This window comes from Gekko japonicus, unplaced genomic scaffold (assembly GCF_001447785.1).
Source record: "Gekko japonicus isolate JY-2015 unplaced genomic scaffold, Gekko_japonicus_V1.1 scaffold427, whole genome shotgun sequence".
Taxonomy (NCBI): domain Eukaryota; kingdom Metazoa; phylum Chordata; class Lepidosauria; order Squamata; family Gekkonidae; genus Gekko; species Gekko japonicus.
Window position 1 is genome coordinate 622,301 of NW_015163101.1, and position 26,827 is coordinate 649,127.

Here is a 26,827-nt window from a genome sequence, read left to right on the forward strand (position 1 = left end):
TGGTTGGGGAAAAAACGGGGGGGGGGGGTGCTGGAGATCGCTAGGCGGGGCCTGGAGACCCTCCAGCCTCACAACAAGGGACCCGCAGGCTCCTTCCCCCGGAGACAAGGGCTGCTTGGGAGGCTGGACTCGGCGGCATCCCCGCCCACCCCGAATCGGTAGGGACCGCCGAAGCCCGAGTTGGCCACACTGCCCCGACCGCTGAGCCTGCAGCCACGCCCTCTGCCCCTGGGCCAATCAGCGGCCCGCATTCGGCCGCCGCCCATCTCCCCGCGGCTTTTGAGGGCGGCGTGGCCTGGGCGGGCGCCCCTCCTCTCCCCACTGGGCAGCCAGTCGGGGGCGGGGCCCAGCCGGAGGCTCCTCCTCCTCCTCCTCCTCCTCCTCGCCCGGTGGACGGCGGCGGCGGCGGCGGCGAGCAGGACTTGGCCCGAACGCCGGGTGAGTGGGCCGGCCGCCTAGCCAGCAGCCGCCGCCGCCGCCTTTCCTCGGGCCCCTCCAGTGGCCGGGAGTTCCGCGCGCGGCGGGAAGCGGCTCCCTCCCCGCGTGCTGGGCCGGGGCAGCGCAGGCCCCGTCGGTCCCCCGGGTTGGGCGGGCTGGCGTCGGGCTCCGGGGGTTCCGGGCCGGGCTCCCAAGCGAAGGGAGCGGAAGCCCCTCGCCCAGCTGCCCCCCGCCGGCAGGGACACCTCCCCGCCGGAGGCCGCCTGGGTCTCCTCCACTGGCCGCCCCTTTGCTCGGTCGCTTCCCTCCCCCCAGCCGCAATTTGAGCTGCGGCGTCGCCGAGTTTGCCCTCCCGGACCCTGGCAGGCGCCCAGGCCGGAGCGATCCATTTCAGGGACCCTGCCGCATCCTCTCACTGTGCAGGACAAGAGCACGGAATTAGCGCTCACCGGGACTTTCTGGCCTTTAGCACAGAGCCCAGCTTTCTCAGGGCTTCCTTCCTGATGTTGCCTGCAACCCCGGCAGAGGAAGACATTTATTCTAAATGGGAGTATTTTTATGAACAAGGGACTCTCGAGAGTCTTCTCCAGCACCATAGTTCAAAAGCATCTGTTCTTCAGCGCTCGGCCTTCCTTATAGTCCAACTCTCGCAGCCATACATGACTACTGGGAATACCATTGCTTTGACCATGCGGACTTTTGTTGGCAGGGTGATGTCTCTACTTTTTATCATGCTGTTGAGGTTCGCCATCGCTTTCCTCCCAAGGAGCAGGCGTCTTTTAATTTCATGGCTGCAGTCACAGTCTGCGGTGATCTGGGATCCCAGGAACGTGAAGTCTGTCACTACTTCCACGACTTCCCCTTCTATTTGCCAAGGAGTGATGGGGCCGGATGCCATGATCTTAGTTTTTTTGATGTTGAGGTTCAAGCCCAGTTTTGCGCTCTCCTCTTTTATCCTGAGCAAGAGGCTCTTTAGGTCCTCTTCACTTTCTGCCATCAGTGTGGTATCATCTGCATATCTGAGGTTGTTGATCTTTTCCCCAGCAATCTTAATTCCCACTTGTGATTCATCCAGGCCAGCATTTCGCATGATGTACTCTGCATATGTATTAAATAAGCAAGGTGACAATATACATCCTTGTCGTACTCCTTTTCCTATGCTAAACCAATCAGTTGTTCCATATCTGGTTAGGAGGTGGGAAATCTCTGATTCCCAAGGCAATAAACAGAGGGACGGCTATTTTAAAAGCATATTTTAGGAAGTCTGCTTTCCGGCAGCAAAAGTTTTACCTGATAACTGAAGAAGTACAGGTTTAGTTCAGCACCTACCGATTTAACACCAGTTTGAGTCCAAATACTCCAAAGAGCTTATTTGAAATACCTCAGTCAACTTCCTTCTTGAAACCTCCATCACCTCTGCCCCATCTAGGGATTGAGGGGGGCAGATTCTTGTCGAAGTTCTCCAAAGAGGGCGGCACTTGTTTACCTCTGAGGAACCTCCAGGAGTGGGGGGCCCTTTATTCTCCCTCCCGTTTGACCAGCTGAATGTGGTTTGTAAAGAATCCCTAAACAAGCATCTTCACTTCTTCTTAGAGATGTAAAATTTCTGGAAATTTTGAAGCTCGGAAAAAAACCCGGGTTTTTTCGGGGGGAAACGGAAATTTTCGGCAAAATTGAAAAAAATGCTACATTAGCATTTCTTTTGTCTTTTCTAGATTGAAAGTCATTCTGTTACTTTAGGAACATAAAATATGACTATGGACATTTTTACTTGGCATGAAATTATCACAACTAGCATATTAAAAATATAGCGTATCCAAACAATTATTACAAACAGAATACCCATCCACATGCAAAAACAAAACTGAAACTTTTTTATTTTCTTCTGACAATCGCACCTCCTAAAGGAAGAAATGCATCTTGTTCTTGCACTGGAGAGTTCACTTTGTAACCTAGGACTTGCTTGTCCTCAGTGCACAGAAATTAGATCAATCTGATACCATATATATATATTTTAGAAATGATTTGGAAAATATTTGAACACCTTGTCTTAAAATATTTTACTCATCATATTAAAATAAAACGTTCCATAATCAATTTTTTCCCTTTTATTTTTTCAATTTTTCAGAAAAAAACAAAAAGGCTTCAGGAAAAAAAAAGAAAGAAAAAACACGTTTTCCCTCCGAATTTTTCCGGTTTTTTCCGGGCCTTCACATCTCTACTTCTTCTACATGAAGAGAATTAATCTACCACACATGTCTAAGGAAACTGACTCGGCAGACGACAATCTTGGTTTTGTCGTAGTTGATTAGGAACTTATTTTAAATATGTACACCCTGGTTGTAATCATAAAGGACTCAACGCCTGCTAGATTTTTAGCCAACTGTTTCTCATCCTTCCCAGCCCAGGGCTGCAACTTCCTGATATATTCTTTGTACATAGGACTCCCAGGGTGTCAAACTTGGGGCCTCGTTTGCCATGGGATCACGTGCTCTGTCTTCATTTTCCTGTAACCATTCTGTATCTGGGCTATTGGGGGGAGCAGTGGTGAGTGTGTGGATGTGTGTTTGAGAACCTGCTGTTTTCTTAGGGGCCTCCCGTATGGGAAGAATGTGAAAGTTCTTGAAGGCCTGTCTCTGCTAGCCGGCCATTGTAAATAATGAAACTGTTAGGTTGGCGGGTGGGGTGGGGGAGCATGCGCTGGTAATGTGTTGGTATAATTGGATGGGTCATGGGGGGGGGGGGTGTTTGAATCATGTATGATACCAGAACTGGTGCCAACTTGGTCAGTTCTGACACAGATGGTCTCTACCTGACACAACTACATATCTCTAAGCAGATCACTAGAAGACGAGTGTTGTTGAGAGTGAGTTTGTGCGAGGGTCTGACAAAGGGTGGCAAACCTGATGGGTTTCTCTCTCTTGCCTTTGCAGTCCCAGGTCACCATGGCCAGCCTGAGGCGCGGGGTCCGTGTAGCCTCTTCTCTCCGGCCCCTGTTGTCTAGGCGAACGGTCCGATTTTTCAGCCACGCACCAAGCCAGACGTCGGAAAAGAACGTCCCGTATCAGAAGACTCTGAAGGAAAGCGGCCCCCAAGGGAAAGGGCCCACCCAGCCACTCCCTGCCTCAGCAGACGTGGTGGTGGTCGGGGGAGGCAGTGTGGGATGCCAGACTGTCTATCACCTTGCGAAGATTGGGGTGACCAACGTCGTCTTACTCGAGAGGGATCGATTGACTTCTGGGACCACCTGGCACACAGCAGGTCAAAGGGTGCAGTGATATTAGTGCAGAGGGGAGGCGTGCTGGGAACCGGGGGCGGGTCCCTTTTTCGTCTTTCTGGGAGGCCAGCCACCCTTGGGTGCGAAGGGGACCAAGTGATGGTGGATGTTGGGGTGGGCGGGGAAGGATGGGGTGGAGCGCGGGAGGCAGAGGCGAAGCACTACCCAAGGGAGGTCCTCCTGCGGTGCATTCCAGGTCCTGCCAGGTGGTGCTTCTGTCCCTTGAGGGCTTCTGAGGTGGTGTCCTAGAGAAGCCCGGTACAGTTCCCCACCTGCTCTAGAAGGCCCAGCTGCATGAGCGGAACGTGACTGGGGTCTCTGCCCAGGAATTAAGAGTGCCCTCCTAAGTATCCCACCAATCCAAGAAGCTCCTGTGGCGGGCAGAGAAGAGAGGGCCTTCTCAGTGGCAGCTCCACAGTTCTGGAACAGCCTACTCCGCAGGAGGTGCGCCTGGCCCTCTCCCTGTTGATCTGCAGGAGGCAGCTGAAGACAGTTTTACTTGGGACCGCATTGGACTAATTTAGATCCAGGTGGGCGGCCATGTCGGTCTGAAGCAGTAGAACAAAGTTTGAGTCCAGGGACACCTAGAAGACCAACAAAGTTTAATTCTGTGTCTAAGCTTTCGTGTGCTTGCAACAAAGTTTAATTCTGGGTCTAAGCCACTGGCTCCCAAAGTGGTCAATGCCGCCCCCTGGGGGGCGCTGGAACGATCCAGGTGGGCGGTAGGAGCCTTGGGTGCAGTTGGGGGGCATTGAATAAAACTAAGGAGGCCGTGGAAGCATAAAGAAAGAAGAGCCCAGAACCTATCTAAAGCAGCCTTTTTCTGCCTTCTCCTGGTCTTCCCTGGGATCAAGGAGGGAGGTGGAGGTGGAGCCTGCTGGGCTATTGTGTGGCGGTTGCTTCTGGCCTCTGGCTTCAGGCCAACAACATCTTTCTTTACTCTGTGCAAATTTGTCACTGCATCTTTTTGTCCACTTCTTGAAGGTAGATTTCCAGGGGGGCGCTGAGTAATTTTTTTTCTGAAAAGGGGGCGGTAGGCCAAATAAGTTTGGGAACCTCTGGTCTAAGCTTTGTGTGCTTGCAACAAAGTTTAATTCTGGGTCTAAGCTTTTGTGTGCTTGCAACAAAGTTTAATTCTGAGTCTAAGCTTTCGTGTGCTTGCAACAAAGTTTAATTCTGGGTCTAAGCTTTCATGTGCTTGCAACAAAGTTTAATTCTGGGTCTAAGCTTTCGTGTGCTTGCAACAAAGTTTAATTCTGGGTCTAAGCTTTCGTGTGCTTGCAACAAAGTTTAATTCTGGGTCTAAGCTTTTATGTGCTTGCAACAAAGGTTGACTCTCAGTATAAGAGTTGGAAGGGGCCATACAGGCCATCTAGTCCAACCCCCTCTGCTCAATGCAGGATCGGCCTAGAGCATCCCTGACACGTGTTTGTTCAGCTGCTGCTTAAAGACTGCCGGGGAGGGGGAGCTCATCACCTCCCTAGGCAGCTGTTTCCATTGTTGCACAATTCTTACTGTAAAGATATTTTTCCTAATATCCAAATATCCAGCCGGTACCTTCCCGCCTTTAATTTAAACCCCTTCTTGTGAGTCCTATCCTCTGCTGCCAACAGGAACAGCTAATACTTAAGGAGCAATCATGTCTCCCTCAACCTCTTCTCCAGACTGAACATCCCTAAGTCCCTCAGCCTTTCCTCATTGGCCTTGGTCTCCAGACCCCTGATCATCCTCGTCACTCTCCTCTGCACCCACTCCATTCTGTCCACATCCTTTTTAAAGTGAGGACTCCAGAATTGCACACAGTACTCCAGGTGTGGCCTGACCAACGCAGTGTACAGCAGGACTCTGACATCTTGTGATTTGGATGTGATGCCTCTGTTGATATACCCCAAGATCCCATTAGCCTTTTTTGTTTCTGCATCACACTGGCTGCTCATATTTATTTATTTATTCAATTTCTATACCGCTCGATCCCGGAGGCTCTGAGCGGTTTACATAGGCATATTATACTTCCTATCTAGGGCCACAATGTCTATAGGGGAGGTGAGTGCCTACCAGGCACCGCTTGTTCTCTCTTCTTCCTGTGGCTTTCGTGGTGGGTTCTATCTCGGTGCGGCTCCGCAGCGGCTCCTTCTGGGTTGGTTCCATAGTCCGCGACTGTGTGACAACTGCTGCACCGGCCACTGTCTGATTGGCTCCGGCCGCGTCTCTGGACCAGTCCCCGCCTGGAACGTCTGCAGCTTGATGTTGGTTTCGCCGCCATGTTCTTTTTGCCGGATCGCCGCCATCGTCTGCCACCACCACAGGTCTTCTTCGCCGCTACTGCGCCGGAAGGTGGGTGCCCCCTGCACCTAAGGCAGGTTCCCATTTATCTACTTGCCAGGCTTTCAAACCGCTTAACTTATGATCCTCCCATACCCCAAGATCTTGTTCACACACTGCTACCCAGAAGTGTATCCCCCATCCAGTATGCATGTTCCTCATTTTTGTTACCCAGATGTAGAACTCAGCACTTGTCCTTGTTAAATTGCATCTTGTTCACATCCGCCCACTTTTCTCATTGCATTCTTTCTCTGTCTTGTGGTGTGTTCATTGCTCTTTCCAATTTTGTGTCATCTGCAAATTCAATGAGTAGCCTCTCCAAACCCTCGTCCAGGTAATTTATAAAAATATTGAAAAGTACCGGGCCCACAAAAAGTACCATGGGCACACGAAAGCTTATACCCAGAATTAAACTTTGTTGGTCTTTAAGGTGCCACTGGATACTAAGTTTTTCTTTATTGGCAGTCCTAATTGAGATTTTAAATTGTGGTCTTGTATGTGTTTTTTATAATTACTGTTTTGTTTACATTGTAAGCTGCGTGGTATGCTAAAGGCAGCTAAAAGATTTTTTAAATAAAAAAGAGGTAGGTTCTCTTTAAATTTAAATTTTGTGTTTGAAATGTGATTGCTGAAATTTGAGTGGTGGGCCATTTTGGATATTGGTCAACATGTGCATCAGCCTTCACCCTGTTCCATCATACAGTCCGTTCTTATCCATTTTCTAGAGCCCAAGGAATTTGGATGGCTACTGGTAGTTTGTGCCAGCTGTGCTGAGAGGTCCGCCTCTTCTTGCCCTTGCCTTCAGGTCTCTTGTGGCAGCTGCGCCCCAGCGACGTGGAGGTTGAGCTTTTGGCTCACACCCGTGATGTGGTCAGCCGGGACTTGGAGCAAGAGACGGGCCTCCACACCGGATGGATTCAAAATGGAGGCCTCTTCATTGCCTCCAACAAGCAACGGTTGGATGAATACAAGCGACTCATGTCTGTAAGCAACGCCTTCCCAACCGAGTCCCGCTCTGGTTTGCACCTGGGGCATGTCCTGCAGTGACCCGAGCAAGGATCTTCTTGCTGCTCTTCTCTTGCTGTGTCTCACTCCAGGGTGTAAAATTGTCCTCTCGCATACAGCACAGGTGCCGTTTCCTCACGAACCCAGTCTTCCTGCCCTCATGTTTGGTGGTTTGGCTCTTTTTCTCCAGTTCTTCTGCAATCAGCGGGTCAGATTCTGTGGCACTCTGTCGGGTGCCAGCCAGGCCTTTTGAGGCTCTCCAGTGTCCTGCTTGGATGGAGCCCACCTTGGAGTGAGCCCAAGTGAACTCCCGTAGAGCTGGGCAGTCTGGGGAGGGATGGGCAGTGAGGGGGCCGGCTGTCTTTCGGAGCAGCAGACCCGCATTGCTTGTCCTCTCTACTGGCAAACCCCTGGCTACCCCAGGATCGCTCGAGACCCACTTTGGAGCTCAACTCAGTGCCAATGGGCTTGTTTATTCTACCTCTTTTGCAGCTTGGTAAAGTGTATGGTGTCGAGTCGTATGTCCTGTCCCCCGGGGAAACCAAGAGCTTGTATCCCTTGATGAATGTGGACGACCTCTACGGCACACTGTATGTCCCCAAGGACGGCACGATGGATCCTGCAGGCACCTGTACCTCCCTTGCCCGGGCAGCCACGGCCCGGGGGGCTCTGGTAACTGAGAAGACAGCCCTTGGATTAGTTTCCAGTAGGACCGCAATCAGATCAGTATTAGAAGAGGCCCAGCAGGCAAGAACCTGTGGTCACGTTTGCAGCTGGGGCGGAGCCGTGACTTCTTAGCAGCGGAGAGCCTGCTTGCCATGGGGGAAAGTGCTGGGTTAAAAGCATTTCAGGTAGAAGGTCTGGGAAGATCTGGGGGGGTCTCTTGCCAGTCTAGGCAGCCGTGGGCTGGAGAGACAGTGGTGGGTGGGCGGAGTAAGTGGGAGCTGCTTGGGAAGACTTGAGCAGGGAGAAGGCAGAGCTCCGTGAGCGAGGACTCGCCAAAGCCCCGTGCCCAGCGACAGCACCTAGTGGTGGTCCTAGAGGGCTTGGGTTCCCACTCTTTGTTTGGGTCCCTCTAAGATGGGAAACGTGCAGCTCATTTCTGTCTCTGCTCTTTCTAGATTATTGAGAACTGCCCAGTGACTGGTGTTGAGGTTAGAACAGATGACCTGGGCGTACGGCGGGTGGCAGCTGTGGTGACAAGCCACGGTACTATCCAGACATCCTGCATGGTGAATTGCGCAGGTAGGAAAAGCTGAAGAAATGTGCTGTCCACTGTTACAGGATCTCTGGCCTTGTTCACAGAGGCAGGACCCAGGGGCACGTTGCATCCGACAGGTTGTCCCGGGGTAATGACCCCTTTCCGGGCCGCCTGCTTCTGACATTATCCAGATCACTGGTGAAATGGGGGAAATCATAGCTCCTTGCTCAAAAGTTTAAAAATTCCCCTGCGTATCCAGATCCAGTGGGTCAGGTTAGGCTACAGCTAGAGATGTGAAGGCCCTGGAAGAGCACAGGGAAAATGGGGGACATTTTCAGTGTTGCCAATTGAAATAAGAAATTTGGAGGAGTCCGGGGGGGGGTGGGGTGGAACCCTCCTGTAAATGTTTTTTTTTTATTATTTTGGAGTGAATAAAAGGCTTTTTAAGACAAGGACTTATTCAAAATGAGTAGTGTGAAGTTCTTTATATAAAACAACCAGTCTGCAATGTTAGAACATTTCCTGTGCATGTTGTAGAAATGCACAATATTTTCAACGCTATATTGTATAAACGTGACTACTATTGTCTACAGTTAATAGGTTATAATGTGTATGATGATGATATACCATTGGAAAATTGAATGGTTTCAATGTGTCGTAATGCTTCAGTCAATATCCAGACGTGCTGTTGTGATTGTGTGAAACTACTTATATGCCAACAGTGCTGTTTCTTTCACTTACTACAAAATTTGTTTTCTGTCTGCAGCTTATATTATTTTTTAAATTATTTCTCAGATGGCAAAAACTGAGATCCATTTCCTCTAAGGTAGCATCGGGTGCAGCAGTTAAATAAATTTGGTACATTCACAGTTTTTGCTTGTCATAAAAGAAAGTATTTATAAGTTTAAATTTTATAAATATGGCGAACAGGCAGCACAGTTTTATCTGCTGAGTATTAAAATCACACATTTCATGTTGTCAAAATTGGTGAAGCAGCTCTAGATTCAGATCTTTTATATGTTCAGTTTTTCTTAACTGCCATTTTTCCCTGACAATTTTTTTAAAAAACATCTGGAAGTGTTACATATCTAGCTGCAGCCCTTCTCTCCAAAGTGCCTGTTACCGATATGCAGGGATCTCTCCCTTCCTCCCTCCCTCCCTCTCTCTCTGTGTCTTTTTTTAACATGGAGCCCCCTTGGCTTGGCACAGCCTTAGAGGACGAGGCTCCCATTTCCAGCCACAGAGCCAGGCCTGCTATCTGCCAGCTGCACCTGGTGAGCAGAGGTAGACTGCCCCTGAACATAGAGCTTCCACAGGGTTAGCATAACTGATCACTGTTGGATAAGCCCATCCTGGATGAGTTTATTAAGGCATCTAAACTGATGGCCCATCTTCAGTTTCATAAACTAGTTTTAAGTCTTGTGGGAAGAAGGGCTTCCTTTGCATGTGCTGGACTGGCTGCCCAGATCTTCACCTGCGCTCAGAGGTCTAGCCCTGGGTTGGATTGCTTTCCCTTTAAAAGTTGGCTCAGAAGTGGGAATTCCAGCCATTGTGGTTCTTCCCATCACAAAGTTACAGTGAGAAGAAGAAAAGAAAAGCCCTGTTGGATCAGACCAGGGGTCCACGTAGTCCAGCAGCTGGTTCCACTCAGTGGCGAACCAGTTGTCCTGGAGGGCCAGCGAGCAGGTCATGGGAGGCGAAGGTCTTCCCCTGGAATTGCCGCCAGGGGTTTATTCCCTCTGAATGTGAGGATTCCTTTCGTTTCGGTGGCTAGTAGCCACTGATGCACCTGTCCTCTGTGAATTCATCTAATTCCCTCTTTAAATGGTTGGATGCAGACTGAATTTTCCAGTGGTAGAACGGAACTTCCCTGCTGCTCCGGGGGGGGGGGGGGGGGGGGGGGGTCGGGGGGGGGGGGGGTGTAGGGGTTCCTGAATGACTTGGGGATGGGGTCTGCAGTCAGAAGGGGATCTGTGGAAATTGCCAGCTGAGTCTGGATCCAACCCAAATTTAATGACTAATTGAGTAAAGAGGTATTTCCTTTTGGCCCATCAACTTCATTGGGTGCCCCCAGGTTCTAGCAGTCTGGGAGATGGAAGAAAACGTTCCCTCTCTCTCTGTATTCTCCACCCCATGCACAGTTTTTGGTAGACCTCTCTCACGGGCCACCTTGGCTGCAACTGGCAGAACATTTTCCTTCCACACTTCTGTCAGAGAGCCTCCTTGAGGATCTGGCAGGCCTGCCATTCTGCAGTGAAAACAGGACCCTGCCAGGATCTCCCAAGGAATCCAGCTAGGCGGCTCTCCAGGCCACTTGGTCCAGTCTCTGCTCGAAGACCTCCAGCCGGGAAGAGCCCCTTCCCGAGGCCCACTGGCAGCCTGCTCTGGCTCTTAAGGAGCTTCTCCCAGCGTTCAACTGAGGCATCCTTTCCTTGAGGCGAAGGTCCGAGACCAAATTGTTCCCCTTTCCCACAGGACAGCCCTCTGGAGCAGACGGGGGGGGGGGGAGTGCAGGTCCAAAGCCTCTCTGAATACGGAGCTCGTGATAAACGTCCCGTTAATTCTGCAGATGGTACAGCATTTAATCTTGCAAGAGTAAAAGCAAATCTATGAGAGGGGGTGGTAAGATGGCTTAGATAGGATGGGTCACGAAGGAGGGATTCCCAGAGCTAGAGGAGAACATACACGCCTGGCGCGTGCAGCGGTCCTATCCCTATCCCAATGACTTCCTTTCGATCTGCTCTGTCTCCATGCTTCTTGCTGGGATATATTCTTGAGTGTTGATATCGGGAGGCCAGGGAGGTTCAGTTTCTTGTCTATTTGATTTAACGGGGTATTTCTATAATTATCCTCCTTTAGTCTGTAAATCAAACTCCCTGACGATGGACTAGAAAAGCAAACCTTCAGTCTTAATCTGAAAGCAGCCAGCCAAGCTCTAAGCTCGAGGATGGTTGCCACTCAAAGGTCGCCTTCCTTCTCTGGCAGGTGTGTGGGCCCAAGCCCTGGGGAAGATGGCCGGTGTCAACGTGCCCCTCGTGGCGATGCATCATGCCTACGTCGTGACAGAGAGGATAGAGGGCATCCAGGTTAGTGCACTGTCGGTGCTCTTTCATCACAGAGAAGCCTTTGCCGCCGCCATGTGTCAGTGATGTAGAAAGGAAGACCTGCTTCTGCTTTGCTTTGCACCAGTGAGGTGTGACTCCTGCGGTGTGTGCCATGCAGACAGGCCCCTCGGAGCCCCAAGGGCCAAGCAGCAGGATGGATACCCATTGCTGCATCTCTGCGTGATTCCCTGCTCTGGTGGGTCCTTTCCCATCCATCTGTTCTGGGGTTGGCTCACTGGCCGTGTCCCTGGATCATCTACTCACTTTGGATGCAGAGATGAAGTAGGCATTTGCCTTGTGGTTCTCCATGGGACTCCATGCTATATATAATTCGGTGATTATTTTTACCAACTTTTAAAACGTTATGCAATGCTGGGAGAAAACAGAAGTGCCATACCAATCACAGAGACAAAAACAGGCAAAAGAGCCAATGGCGTAACAAGAATATTTTATTCAGGTAAAACATTCCCTACATATTATCACAATGAATCTTTTTCAGGGGAATTTGTAATCTATAAGAGGTGCATTCCCATAATTAGAGTATGTATCATAAAAGTTATTTAAATTAACCAATGCAAGACATATTAATAATCAAACGTGCAGTTAACAAGGATTTAAAAGGTACTAATTAAACTGGTTAGTGCTTACTCCATTCTCTTGGTTGTATGTAAAGAGAAAAATTATCTGAAGACTAAAGAGACAAAATAACCAGCTTTGTGTCAGGCAAGTTCTGGTGTAAGAATAAAAGAATGTTTTTCTGGTTTTATAATTAACTAACCTCTCTTGAGAAACCTGTATAAGGGCCAAGAAGCGACAGTTAGAACCGGATATGGAACAACTGATTGGTTCAGCATAGGAAAAGGAGTACGACAAGGATGTATATTGTCACCTTGCTTATTTAATATATATGCAGAGTACATCATGTGAAATGCTGGCCTGGATGAATCACAAGCGGGAATTAAGATTGCTGGGGAAAAGATCAACAACCTCAGATATGCAGATGATACCACTCTAATGGCTGAAAGTGAAGAGGACCTAAAGAGCCTCTTGCTCAGGGTAAAAGAGGAGAGTGCAAAAGTGGGCTTGAAGCTCAACATCAAAAAAACTAAGATCACTCCTTGGCAAATAGAAGGGGAAGTCGTGGAAGTAGTGACAGACTTCACGTTCCTGGGATCCCAGATCACTGCAGACTGTGACTGCAGCCATGAAATCAAAAGACGCCTGCTCCTTGGGAGGAAAGCGATGGCGAACCTAAACAGCATGATAAAAAGTAGAGGCATCACCCTGCCAACAAAAGTCCGCATGATCAAAGCAATGGTATTCCTAGTAGTCATGTATGGCTGCGAGAGTCGGACTATAAGGAAGGCCGAGCGCTGAAGAATAGATTCTTTTGAACTATGGTGCTGGAGAAGACTCTTGAGAGTCCCTTGGACTGCAAGAAGATCAAATCAGTCCATCCTAAAAGAAATCAACCCTGACTGTTCCCTGGAAGGCCAGATAATGAAACTGAAGCTCAAATACTTTGGCCACCAAATGAGAAGGGAGCACTCACTGGAGAAGACCCTGATGCTGGGAAAGATTGAAGGTCAAAGAAGACGGGGACGGGAAAGGATGAGATGGTTAGACAGTGTCATCGATGCAACGAACATGAAATTGAGCCAACTTCAGAGGAAGGCGGAAGACAGGAGGGCCTGGCGGGAGATGGTCCATGGGGTCGCGAAGAGTCGGACTCGACTGTGCGACTGAACAACAACAACCTGCTGATTCTTCTGTGTTTTTACAGCAAGAATGCAAGATCTCACCAAACAACTAACACTGATCTTGCATTCTTGCTGTACAGTTGATTTTTGTTTTACAGTTGATTTTTTAAATATACTTAGCATTGGTTAATTAAACAACTTTTACAATATGTACTTTAATTGTTGGAACTCACCTTTTATATCACCATTTCCTCTGAAGAAGCTGTACTGCAAAGCGTGTAGGGAACTCTTTAACTGAACAAAGTATTCTTCAATAGCACCACTGGTTCTTTGGCCTGTTTCTACCTCGGCAATGCCGGCGTCCTTAGGTTTGTGCCGGCGTCCTTAGGTTTGTGAGGCCAAGGCTATTGAATCCATCCCCCTCCCTTTGCTTTCCCATGAGAAATCACAACTCCCCAATCTGCTTCAGCCCTCACTGGAGAAAAGTTGTGCTCCCATCAGAAAATCGCCGTACAGCCAAAGACAACTTGGGATTTTCAGTGGGAGTAGTGAGCTGCGGTGGCTCAAGTGGTTAAGACGCTGAACTGCAGGCTGTGGAAGGTCGGTAGTTCAGCAGTTCGAGACCCGGGTGCCGCATGATGGAGTGAGCTCCCGTCTCTAGTTCCAGCTCCTGCCAACCTAGCAGTTCGAAAGCAAGAAATTGCAAGTAGATAAATAGGGACCACTTCTGTGGGAAGGTAACAGCGTTCCGTGCGCTTTGGTGTTTAGTCATGCCAGCCACATGACCACGGAAACGTCTTCGGACAGCGCTGGCTCTTCGGCTTTGAAACGGAGATGAGCACCGCAACCCTAGAGTCGGATTCAACTGGCTTTCAAGCAAGGGAACCTTTACCTTTACCTAGTGAGCTGAAGGGGAATTTTCTGTATTGATTTCATGAATCATTGAGCCTTTCTCATTGAGACTCCAGGCAGGCTGCAGAATGAAAACTGTATAATTAATACTACAAGCGATGCAAACAAAAATGGATTTCAGACTTAGAACACAAGATGAACATAACACAATACATACAACAGACAATGCAAGAATAAAACTGCCTGATTTTTCAGACATTAAAGTCAGAAACTGATACATCTTCTCCCTGTTAAAAAATTCGCTGTCTCAGCAGCTGCATTGTTGGCAATAAAATGCCAGTAAAAAGGGAGCGGGCCCTGGCTGTCAAGGGAATTTGCCACCCTCAGAGCCATCCAGTTTGGGCAGCAGAGTGTCGGCTTCTTTCCCTTTTCGTTCTCTGAAAGCTGCGTGGTTGAAACCAGCTTCTGGCCATAAGATTTCCTAAGCCGTCTCCTTCCTGCCGCACAGAAGAGGAACCTCCTTTTGGCCCTTTGGAGGGGGCAGGGTGTCTGGTTGTTCATGTTACATATTTGAATCTTTTGGATACATTTGGTTTATAGGATTTTAAAAAATACAAAAATCCTGTTCATCTCCAAGGATCTAGAACCTTTTCTTTTTCTTTTTTGGGAAAGGCTGCATGGAGAGAGATCACTCAGGAAAGCGTGGTCTCTCCACTATCCAGTTTTGCTGGTGACAGGAAAGTACATTCCTCCAACTGCCTCTAGATGTCCTTCAGTGTCCGCGTTAGTGCCGCTCCAACCAGATTCCCACCCATTGCAGTGGCAGTCAACTACAATTCAAGATCTGGGGTGTCTGCCTTTTTAAAAGGACAAAGTTTGCGTCCAGTGGCACCTTTAAGACCAACCAAGTCTTATTTACCTTTAAGACCAACCAAGGTAGAGAAAGAGGTACTTTTCTCCCTTTCTCACAATACAAGAACTCTTGGGCACTCCATGAAATTGCTGAGCGGTCGGGTTAGAACGGATAAAAGGAAGTACTTCTTCACCCAAAGAGTGATTAACACTTGGAATTCACTGCCACAGGAGGTGGCGGCGGCTACAAGCATGGACGGCTTCAAAAGGGAATTGGATAAGCATATGGAGCAGAGGTCCATCAGTGGCTATTAGCCACAAGGTATAGATAGGGACTCTGGGGCAAGTGATGCTCTGTCATCTTGGTGCTTGGGGGGGGGGTCAACAGTGGGAGGGCTTCTAATGTCCTGGCCCCACTGCTGGACCTCCTGATGGCCCCTGGTATTTCTGGCCACTGTGTGACATAGAGAGTTGGACTGGATGGGCCTTTGGCCTGATCCAACATTGGCGGCTCTTATGTTCTTATGTTCTTATTCAACGGGTGGGCTTTTGAGTGCACTCAACTTTGTCCTGCTGCTTCAGACCAACTGTCAGACTCCTGCAATAATCGGTTCCCAACAGCTGTCAATCAAAGAACTAAAGTTTATTGAGACTTAGAGAGTGTGCAGACATCTTAACCATTCCGTCATTCAAGGAGGCCTCCTGATGGCTTAAGGCCAGTCAGGGATCAGGTAGGAGCCCGCCAGAGTAACAGACGACCGTTCCCAGGAGAAAGACTGCACCAGGCACGGAAGGTCATACAGAGATGACAAAAACATATTGCAGAAATGAAGCTGGACATTCCAGAGTCACCCCCACTCCCATGGCAGCCAGGGCTGGAGAGAGGCCTAGCTGACACCAACCACCAGAATCTTCCTGTTTAAAAGTGCAGGAAATACTTCTGCAGTGCGCACACGGCAGAATGAGGCGTGACTGCCGGCTTTCTACTGTGGAGCTCAGCTGGGCCTCCAAGATTAATGTCTATGTCTGAGTTGTGAGCATTTGGGGAGGGTCTTTGGCCATCAAGAGCCAAGATCGTGCCTCCTGAAACCGCGTCATTTGCTGTCTCTTAAGTGGCTCGACCTCATCATCTGACCGTCTGACTGGCCACCCAACAGCAGATGGAGCTGGGTGTCATCTGCATACTGGTGACCCCCTAGCCCATGCCTTGGGGCAATCTGAGCAAGGGGGCACACATAGCTGTTAAATAATATCGGGGAAAGCACTGCCCCTTGGGGCACTCCACACACTAGCGGGTGCCTTTGGGACAGCTGCTCCCCTACGGTCACCCTTTGTCCCTGGCCCTGGAGAAACGAGGAAAGCCACTGCAAGGCAGACCCCTGGATCCCAGTGTCAGCGAGGCAGTGAGTCAGTAGTTGGTGGCCGACTGTGTCGAATGCTGCCGGCAGGTCTAGCAACACCTACGTGGTTGCTGATTGTCAGGGAGCAGCACCCTTTGGATCTCCCGTGAAAGAGGAGACCCCACAGTGGGGTGTAGCAGTTAAGATGTTGGGCTCAGAACTGGGAGACCCGGCTCAGATCTCCACTCCTGCCATGGACGCTCACTGGGTCACTCATGCTCAGCCTGAGCCACCTCACAGGGTTGTTGTGAAGAGAAAATGGAGGCGAGGAGAATTCTGTAAGCTGTTTGAGGAGAAAGGTGGGGTATAAATAGAGTAAATAAATAAACTGAGAAAACAAACAAAATAATGGTTCTGGAGAAGCAGTAGGTCAAGGAAATGATGACAGTGAAGAGGCCTGGAAAACAAGGATATTCTCAGCTTTGGAAGAACAAAAGAGCCCAGCTGCATCCTGTCCCACACCGTGGGCAACCAGTTCCTCCGCAGGGCCAGCAACAGGGCAAAGAGGGCTTGGCCTTCCTTTGCTGTTGCCTCCTGGCTCTGGGATTCTGAGGTTTACTGCCTCTGAACATGGAGGTTCCCTTCTCTACTCCATGAATCTGTGCTCGTGGCCAATCAGCTTCCTTGGATGTCCTTGAGTTCTAGTATTTTGGGAGAGGGAGAAAAAGTTCTGCTTATCATCCCTGCCTGCCCTGTGCATCATTTATAAACCTCTTTCATGTCCCCCAGTCCCTGGGAATGCCCTCTGTACCTGCTCAGGGGCATTTTCGCCCATTCTTACTCCAGAAGAGATTTGAGAGGCCCTCAAAAGAGCTCTTACCCCAGCTGTCAGATGAGTTCTGACCCTTTTTGAAAATGGGGGTGGGGGGCAAGAGAGAGTGGATTTTCTGAGACTCCACTCTTGTGGATTTCTGGCTGTAGCCGTTAGACAAGTTGGGTTTCCTCCCTTGGATGTGGCGGTGTTCCAGGACCCTGGAAACAGACTGCAAGATGAACCAGGAACGGCACCCTCTGTTTTGTTTTCACTTGTCCCTGGTGTAAACAGAATCCGCACATCTTCATTTCACCGTTAACCTGTTTCTTTGCCCAAACTTTTCCTATTAATTAATGTCCTGCACTTTTGGCAGAATTGATATTTGACTGCTTTGGTTGATTGAAGTGAGTACTGCAGTTTTTTGTACCCCTTCTTCCTGATCCCTCCCCCATAAACCGGGGGTACAGGTCAGCTGTTTTTACCCCTCACACGCCCAATCTGCAACTATGAAATAAAGCTGTTACATACACAATGGGAAGGGCATGGTACCCTGGAATTTCCACTGACCGAAATTGTAAAAAGCCTAGTGGCCGTGCACAGGATGAAAGATTGGTCCAATTGCACAAGACACATGAACTGAAGCACTCCATAGGAGCTGAGACTTGGGCAAAGGGCTCCTGAACCCAAAGGGCTCCTGAACCCAAAGGGCTCCTTAGCACTATGAAATGAAACACTGATGCCTTGGTAGAGAGCCGTGCTCCCCCCAAGACCAAAAACAATCTCCCTGGTGCCCAACTTGGTTTTCTGAGGTACGTTTTAGCCAACAGGGCATCTTCACTTCTTAAAATATAACCCACCCGAATGACAAATTGTAATTGGATTTCCAAAGGGCCATTCCACACATTCCATAGTGGCAAATGCGGGCTTACTACCAAGTATATTCTCACCTGGAATCAGCAGCCAAGCATCTCTGATACACGCATTTATAAACATTTGTTTGCGGCATTCTCCTGATGTGCTTTTAGACGTATGCTTAAAACCTTTTAGGTACCTACCTAAGCACATGCCATACATAGCTGTCTGAGAAAGCATTTTTTTCTCTCAGTCTTGCCCCAGTTCTGATGGCTTTCCTCTCTGGGTATTTTTAGAATATGCCAAACGTTCGAGATCACGATGCATCGGTGTATCTGCGTCTCCAAGGCGATGCCCTTTCTGTGGGTGGATATGAGTCAAATCCAGTCTTCTGGGAGGAGGTGAGTGGTGTTCCTAAGAAATTAAAAAGGTATTACTGGAAGGAGGGGAAAGCTCCCCGAACAAGGTTCTTTGAGTGAGCTTTGGCCCATTTGGCGGTCTCTGAGACTGCTGAAGAGGCCCCGAACCCAGCCCATTTAATGACGATCACTGAATGCTCCATCATATTCTTTGCAGAACTGGTGTCAGACAGGAAGCGGAGTCTTGCCTAGCCAGCCACCATGGGCAGTATGGGCTCTGCTCCCAAAGACCACTTTAGGCACAAGAGGAGGGAAGAGGCCATGGCTCAGTTGGTAGAGCATATACTTGGCATGCAGAAAGTCCCAGGTTCAGTCCCTGGCGTCTCCCCTGAAACGGCCAAGTGGTAGGTAGTGTGAAAGCCCCTTCACCGTGAGACCTCGGAAGTCTGCCACCAGTCTGACTAGACAGTACTGACTTTGGGGGGGGGGGGGGTCTGATTCGGCAGAAGGCAGCCTGATGTGAGCTGCATGTGAAGCAAGGGGGCGGGTGGGCATCAGCCGGTGATGTCTCTGGGTCGGCCAGGTCAGATCCCGGCTGTTGTCTGTCTTGCTTGGTCAACACAGCTGGCCCTCCCACCAACCACACGAAGGCCAGAAAGCAGCTGACCTCAGGGACGGGGGGCTGGTGGGTTTCATCTGATGTGTCCGTGCCCCCACTTATGGGGCACAGAGAGCCATGTTAGATCCTTGCTCCTCCATGGCTCGCTGCATAAAGTAATAACATCCAGTGCTCTGCAGGTGAGCAGCCGTTCATGGACACAGGAAGCCCCGCCCAGCGGCCGCCTGGAGCTACACAGGGTCTTGCCCTGCCCGTGGCCCATTTTAAGATGACAGCAGCCATATTCTGCTCGGGATGTGAACTGCTCTGCTCAGTGGGGGGGGGGGAATTAGAGGGAACATTGATAAGGCCCCTCTGTTCTGTAAGCTTCTTCAAACATGACTGCTTTGGGTTTTCCCCTGTGCTGGTGATGGGAACCCATTTTGTGCTGGTGTCGGCCACCTGTCCCCTGTGAAGAGGCTTCCAGTGTCGGCGTGCAAGGCACATGCTGGCTGGCTGCAGACTTGCTGCTGGCCCGGGATTTGTGGTGAGGCCCTCGAACAGACCTTTGCATGTGCCTGAAGGTCCAGGGGCCATTGATTTAGTTCAGGGGTGCCAAGACCATCCCTCTTCTTCTTGAGCAAAGGGCAGCTTGCTTGCCGCCCTCCTTGGTAGCCCTCATGGTAGCCAGGAGGAGTTGGCTTTATACCCCCCTGCCCGGCATAACCCGAAGCCATCGTTTCCCTGTGATCTTCTTCGTGGTCTCTGTGCAGTCCCACACGTGGCTTCTGCGCCTGCGCTTGAACCCGACCTCGGAGAACTACAAGAGCTAGCCTCTGAATTTTGGTGCGCTTCCTTCCCATGCTCTGGGGAGCAGACACCCACTGTGCATGTCTGGAGCGAGGGAGGAAACGCCCGCTGTGCTGGTCAGCCCTACCTGGTTGCGTCTCTTTGCTGAGCTGCCTCACAGGCCCTTTTCCTCCTCGTCTCTTTGTCATTTGTTCAACTTGTTTGTCTTCCTCTCTCACATTCATCTCTATAAAAAGAAGAAGAAGCCTTTTCTACCTTTCTGTGAGTTTGTGCCGCTCATCAGCATCCCCCCCACTCCTTCCCCTGGCCCCTGCTGGCGCATGGAAGGGAAAACTCGCCTCAAACGCTGCAGAAATTGTGAGGGTATAATCCCCACCACCGACGGGCACTCCCTGTGTCTTTTCTGTCTGGGCGAAACCCACAAACTGGACTCTTGTGCCCACTGCAGCAACTTTATGAAACAGGCTCGGAAGAACCGAGCTGTGAGACTGAAGAGCCACCTTTTGGAGGCCTCCCTATGCCCGGGGATGTCCCAGTCTTCCAGCTACAGAGCCTCGCCGCCTCCCCCAACTCTGAGGGGAGATTGGGCTACGTCGGCAGCCACTTCAGCCTCGGGGCCTCTGAAGCATAAGCCCGACAAACAATCCCTCGGCCTCGTCTCTGGACACGCTGAAACTGAAGAAGTCACACGAATCTAAGGACCAGTCGGTACCGACGCCTGCCATGGCCTCGAAGTCAACCCCGGCTTCTGTGCATCCGTTGGACTCTACGCCTGTGGACACGCAGACCACTGCTGTCATCGACTCCATCCACCATAGTAGCCATAGTAGCCCCCTCTTACTCAGGTGGTGCACGTTCCATCTTGATCCCCATCAGTGTGCAACTACCTGCCGTCAGACTTCCTCAAAGTCGAGATGGTTCATCGGGACACACCTTTACAGCCTGTGGAGATGCTGAGGATGTCCCTGTGACGTTGATTCCATCAAAGTCGATCCCGATCCATAACCCAGCACTGCTACCATTAGTTTCCAGTCTCCTATGCAGTTCCTTATGAAAGGTACTCCCATTATTTGTCGGAGTTACGATCCCCTTCCCCGTGGGAACGCCATACTCGGTCCCTTTGAGAGCACTATAGATCTCCATCCCATGTTTCATACTAAGACGGAGATCGCTACGCATGTCCTTATTCGTCGTACCCATCGGAAGACATTTTCATTCGCCTTCCTCGGGACCAAAGGCCTTTAATCTTTGGCTCACCGTACGCTCCCATCATCATCAAACCTCCGTCGGCTCTCCTACAGCCATGGTCTCTGTCCCCCCGGGGCCCTTAGTCAACACCCTGGCAGATCCTCCCATGTTGGCACCGACTGCACCAACTGACACCCTCAGTCTCTGGTCTTCAGCATCGGAACCGTCAGACATCGGGTCCAAAGGGTCGGATTCAGAAGCGGACGGGTCGCTCCGCACCTCTCCAGACTCCGACATAGTTAAGCCCGGTTCTCTCTCCCCCTTGGAGGGATCCAAAGCCTATCTTGAACTGGTCACTTGCATGGCCACTGCATTGAATACCCAACTCACCAATGATGCTCCTACAGTCACAGACTTGGTTCACAAGCTGGTGCAGTCAGATCTCCCACCAGCCTCCTTGCTTCCAATGCTCCCGGTCCACCTCGATGTCCTGCGACAAGCAGGGGATAAGCCCGCGTCTATTCCACTGACATCGAAGCACCTTGATTCACTGTACTCTGTACAACCATCGGATGCTAAATTCCTGGTTTCGCACCCAGCCCCGAACTTGGTGATAGTGCACTCTGCGTACAAATCCAAGCAAGGAAGGCACCCGACTCCACCGGACCAGGAGGGACACAAACTGGACACCCTTGGATGGAAAATGTACTCCGTTACCACTGAAACTGCCAAAATTCACAACTACCTAGCTTATTTCTCCACTTATTCTTTACACCTGTCAAACCAATTGCCTACGCTGATTACAGAACTACCTGAAGTGTCTCCGAAAACTGCCACTTCCCTCGTCAATGAGCTGTCCAGACTGACAAAGGAACAAATTAACACCATCTGCCATGCGGTATCCTGCTCCTCTAAAGCCATGGCTACTTCAGTTGCCCTTTGTTGTCACACATGGTTACGCTCCACCAATCTGCAACCTGACATAAAGTCAAAGGTAGATCTACCCTTTGACGGTGAAGGTGTTTCTCGCCACCACGGATGAGACTCACCAATGTGGATGATAGCCGCAAAAGAGCCCAAGCCCTGGAAGCCCAGTGGCCCCAAGCGTTCCAGGTCCCCCTGGCAATCGGACTACTGGAAGCACAAGGCGCCTCCCGCTAAGTAGCAGTACCAACGCAGACCCAAGGCTCCTTCTACCAAAAAGACTGCACCCCCCACGAAACAGTCTCTTTGACTCCCTCCAAAGTATACGGCGCTGCCCCCCATCAATAACTCCAGCCTGGGGGATGAGGTTTTGCCCCTTCATAGATGCCTGGGACTCTATCACCATGGACACCTGAGTTCTTACCATCATTTGTCTAGGGCACGCCATCAACTTTTCCTCATTCCCACAAGTCCCTCATTTCGTGGCTATTCCTCCTTCCAGCTTCCTTTACATGGAAGTTCAGGCTCTTTTAAACAAAGGAGCTATAGAGCCTGTCCCCCCCATCCCAACAACACCAGGGGTTCTACTCCCAATATTTCATCATTCCAAAGCAGGACGGAGGGAAGTGCCCCATCATGGACCTGCGGCAACTCAACCATTACATCGCGCCCAAAAAGTTTTGGATGATCACCCTCCAGTCTATTATTCCCCTGATACCCAAGGACGCTTGGCTGGCATTGCTCGATTTACAGGATGCCTACCTCCACATCACCATTCGTCCTGAGGCTCACGATGGGCCCTCATCACTACCAGTATGGGGTGCTCCCCTTTGGGATGGTGACTGCACCAAGAGTCTTTGCAAAATGCATGGCGGTAGTCACAGCTTTTTTCAGGCAACGTGGAATAACGGTGTTCCCTTACATCGATGATTGGTTGATGGTCTCCCACTCGCAACTTCAGCTCTGTCAGGACGTAGAGACCACACTCAGACTCTTGATTTCCCTGGGCCTCTGTGTGAACCTCCCCTAGTCCCACTTGACCCCTGTCCAGGACTTACAGTTCATAGGGGCACGGCTCTGTACCCCTTCGCAACGTGCTTTTCTCCCTCCAGACAGAGCCCTCGCTCTCACTCGTTGGCATCAGCTGTACTGTCCTCACCCACGCAACCAGCTCGGATGTTCCAACATCTTTTAGGGATGATGGCAGCAACCACCAGTGTACTGCTGTATGCCAGGCATCACATGCGGCAGCTTCAGTTGTGGTTCGTTTGAGCCTTCGGCCCTCTTCGCATGCACCAGACCTTACCCCTTACGGTGCCACCCAGCGTCCTACCATCTCTTCAGTGGTGGACCATAGAGGAGAATCTTTTGACCGGAATGCTTTTCTGTCTCCCTTCTCCGAGTGCTATTCCGACTCCTCCCTGTGGGGTTGGGGAGCCCACTGCAGGACACTAATGGCGCAAGGTCAGTGGTCCAACTCAGAACGCTCCCAGCACATCAGCTATCTGGAGCTCCTGGCAGTACATCAAGCCCTTCGGACGTTCCTTCCGGTTCTGCGCAATTGCCATGTGCAGATCAAGTCGGACAACATGGCTACCGTCTTCATATAAACAAACAGGGCAGGGCAGTATCTAAGAAGCTTTGCAATAAGGCCATGACCTTGTGGCATTGGTGCAAGATGCGGGACATACACCTTACTGCAGTGCATCTGCCAGGCATTCAGAACACTCAAGCGGGTTGTCTCAGCCGGATGCAGCTGGTAGAGCATGAGTGGTACCTGAATCCTCTTTACCTGCAACCAATCTTTCAAGAGTTCGGGTACCCCAAAATCGATGCCTTTGCGACACAGGACAATATGAAGTGTCAGAGTTTCTACAACCGTGGTCCCCCGTCAAAGTTCTCAAGGGGAGATGCATTCCTCCACCAGTGGAGGGGACATTTTTTCTACATGTTTCATTTCCACTCATCACCAGAACAATCCAAAAGATAACACTATAGTGGCCACGACAACCTTGGTTTGCAAGTCTTCTGAAATTGTCCCGTGCAACCTACCAATGTCTCCCTCCGGCGCCCAACCTGCTCCCCCAACATCAGGGCCGGATCCTCCATCACAATCCTGGGTTTCTCAAGGTGACTGCTTGGAGAATACTGCCTCCTGAGGTGCAATATGTTCTCCTGAATGCGAGGAAACTGGCCACTCATCGGTCCTATCAGGCAAAGTGGAAGCATTTCATTTCCTATGCTTCCAGTAAGGGAGAAGACCTATTATCCTTACCTATTATCCTCACCTACCTTGTTTCTCATAAATATTTGCAGGTATGGTTTTATATTGCTGGCTATGCGCTATAATAATAAATTCATTCATACCTTGTTTCTCTTCACCAGTCCGGTCTGGGCTACTCCTCACTAAAAGTCCACCTCTCCGCCATCTTTGCCTTTCACCACCCTATCGAGAGAAAGACTGTGTTCTCACACAATACCTCTAAGTCATCCTTGAAGGGCATGCTAAAGCTCCACCCCCTGTCAAGCCGCTCATTCCGGCATGGAGTTTGTCTCTTGTCCTCTCAAAACTGATGGGCAAGCCGTTAGAGCCTCTTGCAACTGTACAATCTTTTGTTGTGGAAAACAGCTCTTGCAACTCCACAATCTTTTGTTGTGGAAAACAGCTTTCCTGATAGCTGTCACTTTGGCTAAGAGGGCAAGTGACCTGTGTGGGTTGCGAGCCAATCCTCCTTACACTATTTTCCACAAAGACAAAGTGCTCCTCTGGACGGTCCCGTCTTTCCTACCCAAAGTGGTGTCGGCTTCTCACTTGTCCCAACCCATCGTCTTGCCTGCAATTCTGGTCACCACACCTTAAAAAGGATATTATAGCTTTGGAAAAAGTGCAGAAAAGAGCAACTCGAATGATAAAAGGGTTGGAACACTTTCCCTATGAGGAACGGTTAAGGCGCTTAGGGCTCTTTAGCTTGGAGAAACGACGACTGAGGGGTGACATGATTGAGGTTTATAAGATTATGCATGGGAAAGAGCAGGTAGAGAAAGAGGTACTTTTCTCCCTTTCTCACAATACAAGAACCCGTGGGCACTCCATGAAATTGCTGAGCGGTCGGGTTAGAACGGATAAAAGGAAGTACTTCTTCACCCAAAGAGTGATTAACACTTGGAATTCACTGCCACAGGAAGTGGTGGCAGCTACAAGCATGGACGGCTTCAAAAGGGAATTAGATAAGCATATGGAGCAGAGGTCCATCAGTGGCTATTAGCCACAAGGTATAGATAGGGACTCTGGGGCAAGTGATGCTCTGTCATCTTGGTGCTTGGGGGGGGTCAACAGTGGGAGGGCTTCTAATGTCCTGGCCCCACTGGTGGACCTCCTGATGGCACTGGTATTTCTGGCCACTGTGGGATACAGAGTGTTGGACTGGATGGGCCTTTGGCCTGATCCAACATTGGCATCTCTTATGTTCTTATGTTCTTATGTTCTTATGTTCTTTCCTAACCCGGCAGATGACGGCCAGAGGGCCCTTCACACATTAGATGTCCGCAGGGCACTCTCTTTCTACCTCTCGAGGACGTCCTCTTTTCTCCTCGTCTCCTTGTGGCCTATAGTAAACCCCGATTGGGATGTAGAATTTCCTTTCAGCACCTGTCAAAGTGGATTGCCTTGGCCATTCGGCTTCGTTATGAGCTGGCGAAGCAAACTTTGCCAGTCATGCTGAAAGCTCATTCCACTAGAGGTGTTTCTGCATCTTCAGCTTTCCTTGAGGGAGTGCCTCTGGAGGACATCTGCGCTGCCACTATGTGGCCCTCGCAAGACGACCTTTGTGACGCACTACGCCCTTGACATTTTGGCATGCCGTGATGCGTCCTTTGGCCAGTCGATGTGTCTTCCAGTGATGGCTGGTGTTCCTCTTCAATCAGGTAGGCTGCCTGTTTATATGCTCCGCACGCACCTTTTTTGCCTTATGTGTGGTATGTTCTCTCTCTCCAGTATGGAGATTCCTGCACCCACCATCTGGTCAGTTGAGCTCACTAAACACCCATGTGTGGGACGGCACAGTGACCACAAAGAAGTTAAATGGGTTGCTTACCTGTAACTGATGATCTTCGAATGGTCATCTGTGCAGTCACACCCACCCACCCAGCCTTCCCCACTGCTGGCATCTGTCAATGGCAAATTTCTCTCTCTCCTTTGGGACTTGCTAGCAGTGGTTGTAAGAAAACTGAGTGGGAGGGCGTTTCCTTCCTCGCTCCAGTGGGTGTCTGCTCCCCAGAGCGTGGGAAGGAAGCCTGCCAAAAATCAGAGGCTAGCTCTTGTAGCTCTCCGAGGTCGGGTTCGAGTGCAGGCGCAGAACCCGTGAGTGGGACTGCATGGATGACCACTCGAAGATCATCAGTTACAGGTGAGCAACCTGTTTTCCTTGCATTTCCTTCCCCCCAAATGCCATGAATCGAGGGGGCTCTCCTGTTCTCTACCCCCACCCTCTGAAGGACGTGGCAGCCTCACGAAATCATTTATTCCAATCACTTAAATGTGGGCTGCGTTATGTGCTAGTATTTCTGCCTGTTGAGAGAGAGAGAGAGAGAGAGAGAGAGAGAGAGAGAGAGAGAGAGAGAGAGAGCACAAAGCCCCTGATCCGGGAAGCACAGTCTTCAATATCTCTTCAAGGGTTGTTGGCAAAAAGAGCACATTTTGCAGCTCTCAAACTGCTAACGAGTATTACCTGCAATTCAGCAGGCCAGCAGGTTTGGCCACTCCTGGCCTTGTTGGTACAGTAATCCACTAGAGTTTTAGTTGATTGATCCATGGGGCCCAGTTTCAGCTGCTGAGGCTCCCACGGTGCAGTCCTACGGTAAGTTACACCCACCGAAGCCCATGGACTCCCCCTGGCTTAGACAAGCATTGCTTTGGATTGCACTGCTGGTCCCTACAGAACTGTCAGGACACAACCCTTGGTGACGTCCAGTTTCCCCCTTGCAGGTACCGGACGATTTTGCCTTTGGGCTCTTTGACCTGGACTGGGATGTGTTCACGCAGCACATCGAAGGTGCAGTCAACCGAGTCCCGGTGCTGGAGAGGACAGGGATTAAATCCACCGTCTGCGGTCCAGGTAAGGGCATTCAAGGCCCATCCATCAAGGACGCCCCCCTTGTAAAGCCCAGTGACAGATCCCTCCTTTGTCGCAAG

The 26,827-nt window shown here is 50.3% G+C and overlaps 1 protein-coding gene across 1 annotated transcript in view; it reads left to right on the forward strand.

Annotated features, from left to right (window-relative positions):
- The first annotated feature begins 293 nt into the window (after positions 1 to 293).
- Positions 294 to 26,827, forward strand: part of SARDH (sarcosine dehydrogenase) — a 118,580-nt gene continuing 92,046 nt past the window's right edge. Inside the window, exons 1-8 of the mRNA XM_015406747.1 lie at positions 294 to 438; positions 3,372 to 3,699; positions 6,843 to 7,021; positions 7,535 to 7,714; positions 8,164 to 8,287; positions 11,229 to 11,329; positions 18,054 to 18,158; positions 26,621 to 26,750. Coding sequence (XP_015262233.1) covers positions 3,384 to 3,699; positions 6,843 to 7,021; positions 7,535 to 7,714; positions 8,164 to 8,287; positions 11,229 to 11,329; positions 18,054 to 18,158; positions 26,621 to 26,750 — 1,135 coding nt within the window. The 5' untranslated portion in view covers positions 294 to 438; positions 3,372 to 3,383. The remainder of the gene's footprint in view (positions 439 to 3,371; positions 3,700 to 6,842; positions 7,022 to 7,534; positions 7,715 to 8,163; positions 8,288 to 11,228; positions 11,330 to 18,053; positions 18,159 to 26,620; positions 26,751 to 26,827) is intronic.